Source organism: Thunnus maccoyii, chromosome 21, assembly GCF_910596095.1.
Source record: "Thunnus maccoyii chromosome 21, fThuMac1.1, whole genome shotgun sequence".
NCBI classification, from domain to species: domain Eukaryota; kingdom Metazoa; phylum Chordata; class Actinopteri; order Scombriformes; family Scombridae; genus Thunnus; species Thunnus maccoyii.
In genome coordinates this window covers 17,184,177-17,201,053 of record NC_056553.1, presented here as the reverse complement: position 1 = coordinate 17,201,053, position 16,877 = coordinate 17,184,177, and the positions used below count along the sequence as shown (strand labels likewise).

The window sequence follows — 16,877 nt, the reverse complement described above, 5'->3', positions numbered from 1 at the left end:
GCAGTTTGAAAGCAAACAGAAGGACAGGACAAATGATTGATTGGATTCATTCATTGAAACATAAAGTAGTGCATGCTGCGCAAAACATCATATTCCCACAAAGACTTTATAGAGGATTTAGATTAACACAATAAAGCTAGCAAGTTTATTTCCTGTGGGCCAGGGGTTGGATGTGGGGGCAGAGTCCTCCCCAGAGCCATAAATGGATGCTGTGCTTACACTTTTCATTGTGACTTTTATCACCTGCTCTGGATGCTCCCAAATCGATTTTTGTTTGCATTGTAACCCAATGAGTCAGGTGGCATCTTGGGTTTTGAAAGTCACTTGATGATTTAAAGTGGACATAATGAATTCCATTTGATATTCATAGTCCTGGTTATGAGTTGAGTAGAAGCAATGCAAAGAGTTGGAGAACAGCAGGTTAAGGTTCATGTATTAACTCATGCATGTGTCCAAAATGCATGTGCTGTGTATTTTAAATGACTTTTTTATGGTACTGCAGCTACTAATTTGTACCTACAATGGACATTTCAGTATATACGTGTGGTCTTTTAACAATAGATTTGTATGATGCCTGCTAGTTTGCATTGTGCCGGTTCAATTTATCAGGGCTTGTTAAGTTTCTCTCTTCTTTTTGGGTTTTTGTCTTTTTTCAGTTTTTCTGTCCATAAAGTCCTTTGTGACTTGTTTGTGACAAAAGATTTTATGAAGTCAAACTTGCTTGAAGCATCAACAAACCTCAAGTCCACATCAAAAATGTGGTATCAAGATCACATATATACAAATTTTCATCAGTCCAGTGAAATCTACCAAACCAAACATGTCAACATTGTGCATAGCATGACTTGTTCTGGTCTTATGGTGAAAATAATGTTTGCTTGTGTGCTTTTTATTATCTTTCTAAGAGACCAGCTGTCTCATAGCTAGCCTCAATGTGCTAAGGTTGGCATCTGCTATGAGGTTGTAGCCCTCAGGTACCTCCCTTGGCTAAAAAAGAGACTGCATCTGTGCAGTCCACTCTAGATGAGATGAATAAAGATGAAAAGAGTGAAAAGGAAGTGACTGTAGTGGAAATGATGGAGTACATTTTCCAGAAGGGGATGCAGTGAACACATCAAACTCTAGGTTTCTCTTTTTTTCTTGTTTTGTTATGGTTTTGCATTTCCTGCCAGCTGTCGATAAGTCATGTACTGCAGGAATGCCCTGAAGTTTGTAAACTGGATGGCCAAAGCATATTCATTATTAACAGAGGAAAAGTGAAGAGGTATTGATCACTATGCAAATGGAGATTAGTAGGCATCTTCTTCACTCATAGGCCTAACATGGAACATGGAGGTGTTTGAAGGGGGACACCAATATTGGCATACCTACTAAAAGTGATATTTCACTGTTTTAAAACAAACAAACAAAAGATAACTTCATAAGGTAGATCAGGACATAGGCTGAAATAACAATACAGGTGTAATTTCCCTTGTCTGGAAATGTATTAGGGGCACATTTATTAATTTAGTGTAGTCACTATGACAACGGGATGTGGTGTGAATATAAATCTTCTCCATTAAAAAAACATCACAATCTAAACAGTAAAACAACAACACACTGATCTTGCAGTAATCAATACAGGGAGCTTCTGTAGGTCTGTTATTTTCCCCACAGATATGATCACAAATGTGTGTGTGTGTGTGTGTGTGTGTTTGTGTGTGTGTGTGTGTGTGTGTGTGTGTGCTTCCATTACTTTATACTGTACATGCAGAAAATCTTGCTTTCTGCTCTCACGTTTAATGGACATAATTTTAGAAATTTGATTGGATTTCTGGTTAAGGAATAAATGTATAATCAATGGAAGGTCATGCTTTCCATTGTTGTATTGTGTGTGTGTTTGTGTGTGTTAAAAAAAAGTAAAATAAATAAAGTAAATAAACAAACAGGAAATTACCAAGAAATAACCTGCCTACTGTAAAATTTTCCTGTAAAAGTTTCATATTTTTACACTGTCACTGGATTGAGTCTTAACATCTTTTTCGTGTCTGTTTTTTAAAGATGTTTGCAAATGTTGACTTTGACACATGGTGGCAATTGACAAACAGCCTGCTCAATCATAAGAATTAACAACTTTGCAATGCTTGCGGGCAAAAATAGAGACAGTAAAATCACTCCCAAGTTAGCTGCACATGGCTAAAGCCAGATGGCTTGCGTGTGTGTGTGTGTGTGTGTGTGTGTGTGTGTGTGTGTGTGTGTGTGTGTGTGTATGCGTGCACGCTCTAGGTCTTAGATGGAGCTGTTGAGTCATTGCGGACCAGACATGGTGATATATTGTGATAGCCAGACCAGCCAGCTCTTCTCCTACCAGTTAATTAAAACCTCAGTCCCAGGGTCCCAGTGCATGTCACATCACATCATTCTAACCAATCAGTCACATACATGCATACATTCCCACAAACTGTATACATGCATTCATATCAGCTTCATCAAGTTACACACCTACACATACACCTACACTGTCTGGTTTGTGTAATAGAGCATGAACATAATTCATTTTCACTCTTAACGAGTCCATGTCACCCTCCTGTGGAACATTAGCTGTCTGTAGCATTAATTACAGTAGATAAATGTGAAACAGATGAGTGATAGGTCCAGCAAGGCATCAGTATACAGTACACGACCACGTTATTGTTTGTAGACACAACTTGCCTGAGTATATGGGCATAATTGGAGTGAGAATTGTTCAGAGAAAATGATTAAATACAGTATGTCCCATGAGTTTGCTATTGTGAGGAGTACAATGTGTCCACTATAGCTTATTAACATTCAAACAAATGGCATATTAAGTAAATGAATCGGCGAGAAGTGACCTGAAGAGACTCACGGCTTGATTCCACCAGATGTGCCGCAGCGGGTTTCAGAAGCATCCCAGAAGCAACTATCCGCTCTGCTCTGCTAAAAAATACACGCCTACTCTATTTTTGACAGAAGCCATGTCAAACTACACAAGAGCAGATCGAGCCAAGCCGGAAGTCAAACTCCTGATCGTGTATCACATCACTACCTCAACATTACCTTATAAGCGGTGGCACAAGGCCAGAAGTCAACCGGTTAGAGGATATTTGTCACCATGGACAATGAGAAGTTCATCTTGAAAGTGGAAAATCACAAGATTTTATGACACCGCTGCTGCCATAACTGCCCCGGTCCCTGACTTCCTGTCCAGGTGAGAGCAGTGGCTCTCGCCTGTCTGGCGCTGCTGTAGCAAAACACTCCACTTCTGAAACGCTCCCGGTGGGGTATGAAGCCGTGCGGAGGACGGAACAAAACCGCATCGCAGCCGGAACGCGACACAACCATGCCCGGTGGAATCAAGGCGTCAAAGATCAAGCTCAGTACCAAACAAGGATGCAAAACTCCCCCTACTCCGTAACAGGATTAGTGTCTGTTCCAGTGTAAGTAACTAGGCAAGAGGCAAAACTGAAGACGCTTCTAGTTGTTTGTTCCTCACAACCGTTACAAGTTTACACAGCAGTTGTGTCATGAAACACTTTCTTGGTTAACATTCGCTCCTGTTTCCTTTGATTTGACATGTTGGATATTGTGCTTAATTTGAGTTCAGTCCCATAATTTTCTCTGTGTGTGCGTGTGTTTTTATGTAATAACTATCCCACTCTTTAAATGGTCTCCCCTGAATCATGAATATTGACAGTATGAAGCTCATGTTGAGCCATTATGCTGATCACACACTCAAGCGGCGACAGTTTCCTATGTGGTGTAAGATTACAAGTGTGTGTGTGTGTGTGTGTGTGAGCGTGGAGCCACAGAGTATTGGTAATTGGTCTCATGGGGGTCTCAAAGGGAGAGACGGCGTAAGGCGAATAACCTCTCCCCCCTCACATGCTCACGCACACACAAAGTCCACACACACACTCATATATCCCTCCACTGGAGTGGAAGCTGCTGAGAGTGACTCGGTGACTCCCACTAAATCATTGGTTAGATTATCCTCCGGGGGATGAGTGATTTAGACCGTCAACTGCTTCAGCCCCCAAAGCTCTGAGATGTCCTATCCACCCATGACATCACACTACTGCCCTTGAGTGTGAGTCTGTGTCGTATCAACATGTGTGTATGGGTTTCACTGTGCCTCACGGGCTGCAGGAGATTACAGTTTATTTCGCAGACAAGATACAGACGGTGAGGTGATTTTACTCGTCGTATAAAAGAAATATGACTTGTGCAATCACATGTCCGCATGCGTAAATGGTTACACTTCAAGAACACGACCTACCTACTTCTACTCATCTGAAGGAACAGATTTGTGTAGATGTGAATGGGAGGAGGCAAGTGTGCAATTGCCAAAACATAAAAGCTGTTTCACTGGGAAGCTGAAAAAGTTATGAAAGTGTTCCATCATTTCATGAAAATAATATGTCAAACAGAAGTGGCAGACGTATTCCACTGTTTCTTTTCACAGCATGAAATGGTAACAACACAACAGGAAATTTAAAGTGAAATATTGAAATGCAGTTTTTCTCATTCAAGAGAATGCTCACACACACACACACACTTTCTTATTCAAGAGAATGGGAAACTGTGTCTTTTGACTCATACTGTATATGATGGAAAACAAACTCAACATCGGTCACTGATTCATGTCAGAGACCGCGTTCCACTTTGTAAAACTTACAGCTAGTTTTAAAAATGCTCTGATGATTGAGTGCACGTTGTCCAGACCTCCATTACTGGCAATGACTGTTTTACATGGAGAATCAATCATCAGTGAGTCCCACTGGGTGAGGCCAAACTGTTTCTGACTGTGACAGCAACACGGTCGACAAATAATGATTGTTGTTCCAGCTTTTGGTCTCTGTATACATACTGTACTGTATATACGCTTTTGGTCTGCGTATATTAGGCTGTATTCATAATACATGTGTGTGTGTGAGCATGCATAATCGGGATGACAGCACAACAAATTTAGTATTTTGCTCTTACATCTATTCATCTCTTGATGGACACATTTGTGTGGAAATACACTTCTTTTTAACCTGACGCACCAGATGGTTTGTTACACAGAACCATCTGAGAAGTTGTCTTTGGAAACTGTTTGGAAAAGGACAGGAACTTTCAAAAAAGTACTTGGCAGGTGATTGGATGAACCATTTGTGTATCACCATCTATTCGGACACAAGCGCATAACTTGAAGCCTGACGAGATTGATTCTCATGTGATCTTGTGATGTGATCTTGCTGTGGAATAACGTTGTCATACTTTACTTCATACTTTACCTTGTGAGCTGCCTCACAAGGTAAAGTTCTTTTAAAACACCACTGAAAACTATATAAAACCTGTAATTTGTAGTGTTTAAGTCGTGTTTATTTGTTGTCTGGTCGCCAGCTGTTTTCTGAGTTTAGCAGAGTTTTGTGGGCCAGCAGTGTTTTCTGTCCATTTGACTTGAATTTGCCGGTGTATTTAGCAGCTTGTGGTATTATTATTATTCATATGTAAATTTCTATTGTTATGCTAATATTATGACTACTTTGTCACATGTGATTATGGTTCAGTCAAGAAGGCCTTAATGGAGCCAACAATGCATGTCTCCCAATTAATATTGCTGATGATTTTGTTAAAATATTTTCATCACTTCGTAACTGTTTATATAACATGTGCATAACATGTATTATACAAGTAGAAGATTCTAAATATGTTAAACAAGCAAAGTATGACAAAGTTATTCCACAGTGCAATGTGAAGTATATCAGAAAGCAGGGTTTTCAGAATAGGCTCAGGTAGAGGAATGTGTTTAGTGGCATGTGTGTGTGTGTGTGTCAGTGGTCCAGACTAACGTTTTTCACCACCTATCCCAAAAAACAATTTTAATCGTCCCGAAGTGGATGTTAATCGTCCTAAAATCAAAATGTTGTTTCTTTACTTTGTAAAACAAGACAGAGTTTGCCTGGAGGCCCCAAATCACTAAATCCACTCCTGTTGATATGTGAATGTTTTCTTTAACGATTTCCTTACTAAGATTAGAAATGCTGCTTTCAGTCATTGTAAATGTTTCCATGGTGAACTGTGCTTTTGTAATACAGTTTCATATTTATGTACTATATATGCTGCCTGCTGCGGTCCTGTTTCTGCTCCTGATAACCCATGTGGTCTGGAAAGGTTGTAGCATGCTAAGTGCACCAGTTTCTCCAGCAATCTGTCTTGCATAATTGTAGAAGTAATTGTCATTAGAGTCTATATATTTCTTAGTATTCCCCATTGTTAGTTTGCTTAGTTGTGAGTAAGCTCTGCAGCTTTGCTCTGCTCTCTGCTATGTTCACATTTTAGAGAATGTAATTAATACTTTCCTCATTAATGATGCATTATTTCACCACCCGTGACCCATCCGCTATTAATCAGAATGAAATTTTTCGTGACCCGACCCGCCTGATCTGCAGATCAACCGCGTTGCCCGCGGATATAACTGCAATCCGTGCAATGGTGTGCATCACTACTGTCTATGTACAAGCTATGTTTGATAAGAGTTTAAGGATGAGATTATAACAAATAATATATTGAAATCATCTAGATGTATGCTTTAGCTAATATACTCACACACAGCCAGGGCAGCGTTGTGTTTTGTTTAAAAAGTGCAACATATTTGCGAAGTCCTGCCAGCAAGGCGTTTGTGACTGAGGGGATAAATGGACCGGTACCGTGGGAACATTTCAGGTCTCACGCAAGTAGCCAGCCAATGATAGTAACTATAGTAACAGCATGAGAAGATGCGCTCCATTGTAGTCAGCGCTTGGTTCAGTTTGTCATTTTCTAAGCTATAGTTTTAAATAAATAAATAAATAAATAACTATATATAAAATCCCTTTTGTCTCGGAGGTGTCCCAGGGAAGATCTCTGTTTGTCCCGAACACATTTTCTACTGTCCCCGGGATGACGGTACGCCATTAGTCTCAAGCCATGGTGTGTGTGTATGTGTATGCAAGACAAGCGCTGACCTTGAGAATTCTGGTAGCAAATACTAAGCACAGAATTGGGGGTAACTGAATCACCATTATATTTCATTGATCTCTGATTACATTCAGACAGTCACAAATCTTTTCTTCCTGGTATATGGATGCCCACTGTAGTAGCCTCCAGCTTGTAAATGATTGCTTTACTTACTTATTACAGTATGTGTTTTTATTTACTTACCACAAAACTGCCCAGTGTGCACATGCATATTTGACATATTTCCCTTACAGGACTCTTCATGGTAACTCCTTATTATACACAAACCAACTGAACTAACAAAATGCATAAACAAGCTCTTACCTATGACGTATCAATGCATCAAAAAATAAAATACTCTGGTATAATAATGAGGATCCAGGAAATCTCTTTATTTGGAGTTGACTGATGTATCAGTGTGTATGTGTAGCTCAATATTAAGTGATTGCTGAAACTTTGATTCTATTGCTCCATAATTTACTAAAAGTGAAACTTTTATTCTAACATTTCATAATGTGTAGAGGAGAGCTTTTAATCTCTGGTTCAATAACATGTCATAAGAGTCTTGTTGCACTGAGCCTTGTTAGATGAGTATGAATATTAGACAGCTCCTGTCTGTGTGGAGCACAATAATACAGGGCACACCCGGTGTCAGGCCAGCCGTCCCTGGTGAATTATGCATGGAGGTATTCTGTCATTATCTGTGCCGGTGCAAAACGGCGATAGCCTACCTATCATAATAACTATAATAGCTTGGTGATTTAGACACACACAGCAGATGTTCCTGACCTGAAATAGTGCAACCAGCAGGTGCTGCTCATAGTGGAAACCCACATTTGTGCATGTGTACACGCACATGAGTAACTGTATGAATATGTGTTCGAGCATGCATGCAGACACACACACAGACACACACAGTCTTGAGACACATGCATATGTGGCCCTTCAATGTCTGTGCAATCAAAACATGCTAAAAAGTAATTGAGTGTGTGCGTACTCTACCAATCTAACAGAGGGGTTTCTAAAATATTTCTGTCACTGGAAACTGTTCAAATGTTAATTATAAAAGATAAAGATGAAGAAAAATTATGAATTTCTGAGAGAAACCAAGAAGGCCTCTGTGGAGGAAACACACTGAACAAGCACATACAGACATAAACCTACTTTAGGATGGCGTCCAGTCTTTGCTAGATATGAGGATGTCTATTATCTTCTTGACAATGTTTCTTTTTATAAAAAAAACCTTCAAATACTGGCTTACTCTATGTTTGAGAAACATTGAACTTAAAACTTTATATACCTTTTCTGTTCTATAAAAATGTTCAGAAACACTATAGCCCCTTATAAATAGTAGACGTGTGTGTGTGTGTGTGTGTGTGTGTGTGTGTGTGTGTGTGTGTGTGTGTGTGTGTGTGTAGACATGTGCATCCAGGAGCAGAGATGACTTACGGCATAGAGGGGTGCGTGATTGCATCTTTATTGCTTATGTTTCCCTTTTTATTGTTTCTTAAACTTCAGACATAAATAACTGTTTTATGCGTGTGTTTTATGTGTTCCATGTGCAAAGTGTGTGTAAGATGAAAATAAGGTTGCATGATAATAGAGTAGGTCTATTCCAGGTGCACTGCTTGTATACGCAGTAGATGGCGGTTAAAAATTAGATGACCGTCAGAGGACTTGCAGATAAACACAGAATACTGACACACACATGAACTTTTAGTACATGCTTGTTGGTTAAACATCTGGATATGAGTGTGTACTTGAAAGAGGCTGTGTGGGAGAGGAAAAAGCTGCAGAGAGTTGAAATATCTCTTTTGAACTTGTCAATACCATGGTGCATTGTTTTCTTTGTTGTTATTTTTTTTTTATAAGAATAGCGGTTTTTGTTGCAGCTGTCAGTAGTCAGGCATTAGAAGTTATTTCAGTGAACACTTTGACTAGACAATTCTCTTCCAGCTTGACTGTTGAACTGTCATTCAGCTGTCATATTCACAAAAGTTTGTCCTCAGCCTTGTTGTGTGCACAATAGACTGCTTTCTGAATAAAGTATCAGTGAACTTGCACACGGGGTTTGCGCGTGCACATGCACAGACATACATAGACACACACCTACAGTATATGGTGAAAGTAGACAAGCCATACATGCATCCACATAAACAAAAACACAATGCGCTTTTCAGCCTCAATGTTTTGACATATTTTTGTGTTAGTCTGAGTCTTGTGTATGATGTAGTTTTGTGTTGATTTCACTCTTTTCATTCACATTGCTTTTTTGCCCACTCCCAACACAAAGGCAGTTTCACATCTCTCCACCTCTCTCTCTCACGCACACACCCACACGCACAAGCACGCAGACACTCTCCCCACCCCCACATCCTGAGTAGAGCATAAAAGCCCACTCCGCCTTGATTGACAGATTACCGTCATGGTGTCACACTGTCATGCTGACAATGATGAAGTACAACACTGTTGTTATGACAACCACCAGTGGGTAGATGTGAATCCACACAACAGACAGATCCACAAAAATGATTGAGTGGTTCCCAAACCAGCTCCACGCCTAAAAGTGAGTAGGCAGAGTTTGGCACGCACATTTTTCCCCTCGAAAGAATCAACTACATCACACAGAGGTTCATAAAATTTTCACACCACACTTGTGTATATAAAGCCCTGGTTCTGCACTGCTCGGTAAATCAATTATTTGTCTGTAGCCTTCTGTCCAGATTTGAAGATATTCACATTTTGAGCAACTCAATCGATAGGTCAGTGGAAGTCCATACATTTCCAACAGCACTGAGTCACAAGGAAAACCTGGTTGACGTGTCAATGTTCAACTAGAGTTTTTTTTTTTTTTTTGCTTGTGAACAGTTGGCTGGATTCTACTGGAAAGATTTCACAAATAAGGGTTCTTCTAAGCAAATGCAAATGAGATGAAAAGTTGACTACAGCCAGTTAACGCTTCTCAGTGTTGAGGAGTGTATCTGAAGGAAAAAATACCTCTAAAACTTTAGTTAGAGAAGAACTGTATCCATTGTTCAGAGTTATGGTAAGAATTTTATTGATTTTTTTTGTTATTCATTACTACTACCCACATAGTGTCTTGTTGCCAGCTTCCATATTTTAAATGAATATAAAAATGTGTTATGAAAGTTGAACTGTAGAGTATATACAGCCTGTTTCACTGCCGCAGTATTTCAATGCACATAACGTTGCACATAATTTTAATTTTTTTCCCTCACAAATGTTTGAAACTGAAATGCTGATATGTTGAATAATTATTCAACCCATAACTTCCCAAATGTGTCTGCATCCAAATCCTTTGGATGTCCTTGAGACGTCGCTCAACATTTTCAGTCACAGAACATGAGTATGTCAGCAGAATTTCGAACACTTAATGCATATGAAAGTAATCAACAGGCTATGACATGATCAAATTGACAATTTTGTTCTGTAAATCAAGATTAAGGTTTGGAAACTAAAAATCACCATTCAGAGGGCAGACTGCTACTGGAAGCTGTGGGGACTCTGGTTTTATGTTTACCTGCTCTGTGGAGGGGAATAGTGGAGTGTGATTTATCGAAACGCAGTAGTTTATTGGTGCTGTTCTTCATTAGTCAAGTCGTTAGCCATTAGTCATCTAAAATTTGGAAATGAAGGAAACATTTGTTCAGTCATTTGTTCTAACAAGCTTCATGAAATTCGTCTCTATATTTTACTCAAATGGCCACCTGCTTTTGCATACTTTAAGTAGGAGATGCATTCATTGAACCTCATTCCAAGCTAATTAGTAGGTTTATAGCTTAATGAAAAAGGCTTATGAAATGGACTGGACTGCTTTGTAATGACCAACTTCCCCCACATTTGGCCTAAATGGTTCATCATTCAGGTTTATTTCAGCCCTGATGAACAGCAGTCAATCTGACAGCTGACATTTTACAAAGGTTGGAAAACAGGGTGGTGCAGTTAGAAGGGAGATCACCCCTCAGCTGGATAGCTTGAGTTCAAGCTGCCATGTCCAAAGCCATCCATCCTGCTTGTTCAGCTATCCTTGAGCATGACACTGAATCCCTCACAGCTCCCGGCTGTGCTGTAGCTGACCTTAACATCTGACCTGTTTGCAGGCAAAGATGAATGAATATCCACATGAAGGTCAAAAAAAGTAGCACCGTTTCCTCATTATTCATCACTTCCTACTTCTCTGACTATTCTCTGACTACAAATTAGTGATGCTCACTTACATTAAAGCCACTATGTGTAGAATTTTTATATCATTAAAGTACCTTACATCATTATAGTGATGACATCATAGCTATCTATCTCCTGGTTTCAGTCCACTTATCCCCATGCCTCCAGGTCAGAGCCGAAGTTGAAAATTTTAAAACTTAAAAGTCTGTCTCATTTAGGCGAATGTGGCTTAATGTCTTTCTGTCTATAGTGTGTCTGCTGTATTAAATTACACTCTTAGACATGCTGGTGCAGGTCCAATGTCACTTCCTGTCAAAAGTACCAGAGTTCTTGCCTACCTATCTTATACTTGCCACATCACTGGAAAGTGAAATTAGTTGACATGTCTGGTTCCACAATAAAAACACCAGTAATGAAATGTAGAATTTTGCCTGTTTTCAGAAAGCCAGGATGTGTTTATGTCTACTTATTTCAAGTAGATTAGACTACTGTAATACTATTTCACTGGTCAATCCATTGATAAATTACAATTAATTCAGAACTCTTCTGCCAGGCTTTAACTAGAACAAGAAAGAGAAAGCATATCACCCCAGTTTTAGCTGGCCTGAACTGGCTCCTGGTGTCTTTTAGGATTGATTTTAAAGTTCTTTTACTTATTTACAAGGCTGTTAATGGTTTGGGACCAGCCTACATCATTATCGTTTCATAATCTTTCACGGCCTCTTAGATCCTCTGCTGACGGTTTTTGAATACAAACTATCACACATCAGCAGCTCTGCCTTTTTTAGCTATACGCTAAAACTATGGAACTCTCTGCCCAACAATGTAAGGGATGCAAGCTATGTGAACATTTTTAACAACAATTGAAAACTTATGTATTCAACATTGCTTTTAACTGTCACTCTTCCTTTGTTTTATTCTTGTCTTTTACATATTTTATTGTTTTATTTCTATCTTACACATATTCTATTGTTCTTAGCAAACCTGTTCTTGCATTTGCTGCTTCTTATGTTTGTTATTCATTTGATTGGCTGGTTTTATTGTGCAGTATTTGCACTTTTTAACTTGTGTGTTTTTATTTATTTCATTTATTTATTCTGGTTTCTTCATTTTATTGTAAAGCACTTTGAGCTACACCCCCTGTATGAAAGCTGCTATATAAATAAAGTTTAGAATTATTATTATTAGTATTACTTCTCGATGAGGTTTTTGTAAACATTAGATAGGGCATTATGGTCTGTTAGGCTCCTGTTTTAACGCCAGCAATAATGAAATAGCCCAGGACTGCACACCAAGCCTGTTATTTATTCCTTTCTCCAACTCAATAGGATAGCAATTATCAAAGACGTGAAGTGCTTTTAGCTCCACGTGTGTGTGTGTGTTAATTTGACACCTTGTGTACGTGTGGGTATTTTTGTGTATCTATGTACCTTTGTTAATGTATCATATCCCATATCCCAGTGTGTGTATGTGTATGTGTGTGCAGGTAGAAAGCAAACAAAAGGTCATTTAAATTTGCTCCGTGTAGAACCTGCAGCTTCATGCATTACCTGTAAAATGTGTTCTTGTGTGTCTATTTTTCTGCTCTGTGGGAGCAAACAGTGGATTCTTGCATGTGTGTTTTGCTCACTGAGAGTACACACACACACACACACACACACACACATACACACTGGCAGTCTTATCAGGATGGGCAAGTGTTCTTACGTGCTACTATCTGTGAAAGGAGCCAGCTTGAGGATTCAAGCAGAACCTTGTTTGGCAGTGTGTAACTCTTTCAAAGCAATGCTCTCCAAGCTGAGAACTAATGACTCATGAAGGATGTGGCTGCTGGGATTCCTGTCTAGATGGCTTCATATGTTTATCTTTAAAAAAAAACGTTAACAGGTATTAGTGTACTTAAAATAAAATCAACTGCACTGCAACTTTTACACCTCATTTTTGTGGATACTACAGTAAGTAGAGTGTGTGGGGTTTGCGTGCATGTGGGTTTCATTGGGAACGGTAGAGGACGCTGTGTGTAGCTGTGTGGCAGTCGAGAGTGGAGTTGTGAATATAAAATGTCTCTTTTAATACAGGCTCACTGTTAAAAGAGAGATGCTGCCTCACCGGGTGAAGTGTTGCGGCATTGCAGGCGAGAGCGTTCAATGTTGTGGAATAATGCTGTGCTTATTAAATCTCTCTCTCCTGTCTATCAGCTCTCTGAGTGTCTCATTCAAAGGTTTCTTTCTTTCTCTCTCTAACCAACTATACTTTAACACAGTGTCACAGTGTTTACTGCTGTTACCCGTAACATTTAACATACAATACACAAAATTTTGAGTAGTTACTAGGAACAAGCGAGGAATGAATCAGGGAGGATCTGATGATTGATAACTAATAAATTATTCCCACAATATCTCTGAATCACGAGTGGTATAGTAGATAATGATAAGTTACTAGAGAACAGACTTGGAGATACTTGTAATCAAAACTGAATTGATAATTGATTGATAACCGATAAAATGTAAACCGACAAATGTACAAATGATAAATGTAAATAACCGACCCTATCGCAACGGCTGGCCCCATGGAACTAACTATCCCACAGCAGAAAAGCACAGCTTGAATATTATTTCTACATCCTACATCCTGAGGGCAAAATAAGCAGAAATCATGCAGACACAGTCAAAAATGTCAAAACATTCATATCGATTCATGTGAGTATTTAATTATGAAAGTGCTGTTTTTGTTTCTTGATATTATTAACATCTAAAATCACACAGTATATCGTATAAAATAATTTTGTGATGCTTTTGCTGATGAAGGTCCTGATCAGCAATATTCAACAGAGAGAGAAAAAACACACATGGCAAAGTTTCCCGACCTTCTTCTGTCACAGCATTTCACTTCACATTTAATTTCAATGCTAAACAGTTGCACAGTCGTATCTGTGTATGAGCAAAACATTCTGAATGCTATCAAGAACAATGACTTGTGTTACTCGGTTGGCTGTGTAGCACTCTCAATAGGTTTCACCAATAAAATGGATACATTTAGGTTACATATGGTTTGATTTGAACCATGATCGTGTGCTGGTTTCTGCAGCCTAACTCAGAATTTCACACCAGAAGTGAGACGTCAGCGGCTTGTAAGCGCTACTGAAGCATCTATCCATTGAGTCCAAGCCAACTCCTACCCCCCCCCATATGGTTGTCATGCTTCAGAACCAGCTGTCCAGTCAGCAGCACAGGTCCTGAGGTGCCGCAAGGACAGCAGCCAGCCAAACTGTTCTTAACAAGCTGACTAATATCAGAAATTCAGTGAACAAAAATACTTTTCGGATCAAGTAGTAAATAAGGAAGGAAACAAAGGTAACAATCTATAGCTGTGATTCTCTTTTCTTTTATAACCATTTCTCCTGCTTCCATAGCAGAGTATTAACAGCTCTATATATTACACGACTCTGACACTTTAGAGATAGGCTACTGTGTGAATCAAAAGTGATTCAGTCACTTAAATTAATCTATGAAAGCTATTTAGAAAATGCCCATCTCCAGTAGACCATTACCATCTCAGCCAACCAGACAGATAAACACATGTAAATGTATTCACTGGTTCTAATATATCCCAACAAACATGTACACACACGAAAGCACACAAGCACGCGAGACACAAATTGTACAATGTCACCAAAGACGCACATGCGCACACGCTGACAGACATTCAATTAGAAAGTCGGGTATGTGGAATACCAAACAGTCTAAATGGGACAAACGTAGACACAAGCCAACTAGTCCAGACAGCCAGTCTAATGGTGTAGATGAAGTCAGATGAAAGAGTCTATATGTATCAGTTAGTCTGTCCGTGTCCGCATTGATCACACAGCAGACGGCTCAATACTTGTCTCTAACTTTCTGTGTTTTCCTCTCACTCGCTTTGTCTTTTTCTCTATCCTCAACCCTCCATTAATCACCGATCAATTGACAGTCATCAAGAGAATGGAAAAGAAGTGGTGTTTGTGTGTGTACATGTGTGTGAATGGGTGCGTGTCTTTGTGTACGACACTATCCGTTTGAGAATAAAAGGACTGTTACTTGAGTGCACATGATGTTATTCTGTAAAATGTTTTGGAAGTAAGTGGCAGTGACTGACTAACAAGTGAAATGACATTTAGGGATGACTTTCACTTTATAGCCTATTATTTTGTCTAATTAACTCAGCAGAATAGAACATAAAAAAAAATTGAGGGAATAATTGATTTTTATAAAATCTACCTATACTTTATCTACAAATATTTATCTACATATATAAGAATCTGAAAGTGACTGAATCATGTCTCCATTCAAATGTTTTACCCTCTCTTTAATGTATGTTACATTTCCTCGTACTTTGTAAAGCACTCTCTTGTAATCTGCCTTTGATTTAAAAGCCCCGCTGATATTCTACAACTGTGTCGTACGCTGTTCTTCTTCTTCTCATCATTCTTATTATTGACCATCTCTTTCTCTTGCAGTTCGGCAGATGAGCAATTCCGCTGGAATGCTCAAGGTAAAGTTCACCATGAATATTCATTGTCTTTAGTTGTCATGTAGTCTGCATGGTTAACAAACACACACACACACACACACACATGCTGCTCAGCCATGCATGTAGAGGTATTGTTGCATGACTCACTGCTCAAATCTGTCTATTACTATAGAGATTTTTTTAACCCAAACATTGATTATCATGAATACTTGTGCTGACAAAATCTTAAGGGTTTTAGGCTGGATGTGAAATCCCAGACCACAGTAAGCGGAAGTCTCTGCAACACATCTTTTTTGTAACACGAGTATTTCTAACACATCTCGAGTCGAAGGATTAGATTTATTGCCCAGACACCAACAAGGCCTGTTCCACCTCCTGTCTGATTGACACGCTAGGAAAATTGTATGTCAAGGAACATTTGGAATTTATACCTGCAGCCCAGTAATGTATGAACAGAGGCACCCACCCACATACTGTACCTGATGGATTAACAGATGATTGCAGGCACACACACACACACACACACAGGCGTAGCCACACACTCAAATACATATCAGTGCATCAATGTGTTGCCAGACCAAGGCCACTGTTGGCATCGACAGTCAGTGTTAATCTGCATGTATACACTCTTTGACCGTCTTTCTCACTCATCTGTTGCTTACATTCACATAATCCCCCATTTACTCAGGGACTTAACATTGAGTCGACAGCACTCTCCGTCTTATAATCAAAGTGTCCTTCAATTTATAACCAGGTCATAATGTGTAGGTAGGTTTTACTGACTGTGAGAGGAGAAGATTGAGGTTACAACTCAGAGAGATCTCATTCTTCTCTCTCTCTCTCTCTCTCTACTTCCTTCTCTCCCTTTCTTACTCTCTTTGTCTCTCTCTCGTCCTCTCTTCTACTCCACAGCGGATGGACAAAAGGATATCGAGGACGAGTTGACCACAGGTTTGGAGTTGGTGGATTCCTGCATTCGTTCCCTCCAGGAATCAGGAATACTTGACAGCGGAGAACGTAAGTGTACTGATCAGCATCATTGAGGAGGGCAAGGAGGGATACGATCTAATAATCTAAACTTTCTATTTTAATTCCATTTACTTCAGTCCATTTAGTGCTATTGACCTGACGCAGAGCAAAGCAGAACTGCCAACCAGACAAAACACTATTCCAGGCAAAGAGTATGGAGATACAAACCGAAA

General features: G+C 39.4%; 1 protein-coding gene across 6 annotated transcripts in view; it reads left to right on the top strand.

Annotated features, from left to right (window-relative positions):
* The window catches only part of ctnnd2a (catenin (cadherin-associated protein), delta 2a), a 279,187-nt gene that overhangs the window by 121,750 nt on the left and 140,560 nt on the right, over window positions 1–16,877 (top strand). For all 6 annotated transcript variants that reach the window (XM_042399032.1, XM_042399031.1, XM_042399029.1 and 3 more), the window contains 2 exons: window positions 15,662–15,696; window positions 16,588–16,692. In XM_042399032.1, the coding sequence (XP_042254966.1) occupies window positions 15,662–15,696; window positions 16,588–16,692 (140 nt within the window). The remainder of the gene's footprint in view (window positions 1–15,661; window positions 15,697–16,587; window positions 16,693–16,877) is intronic.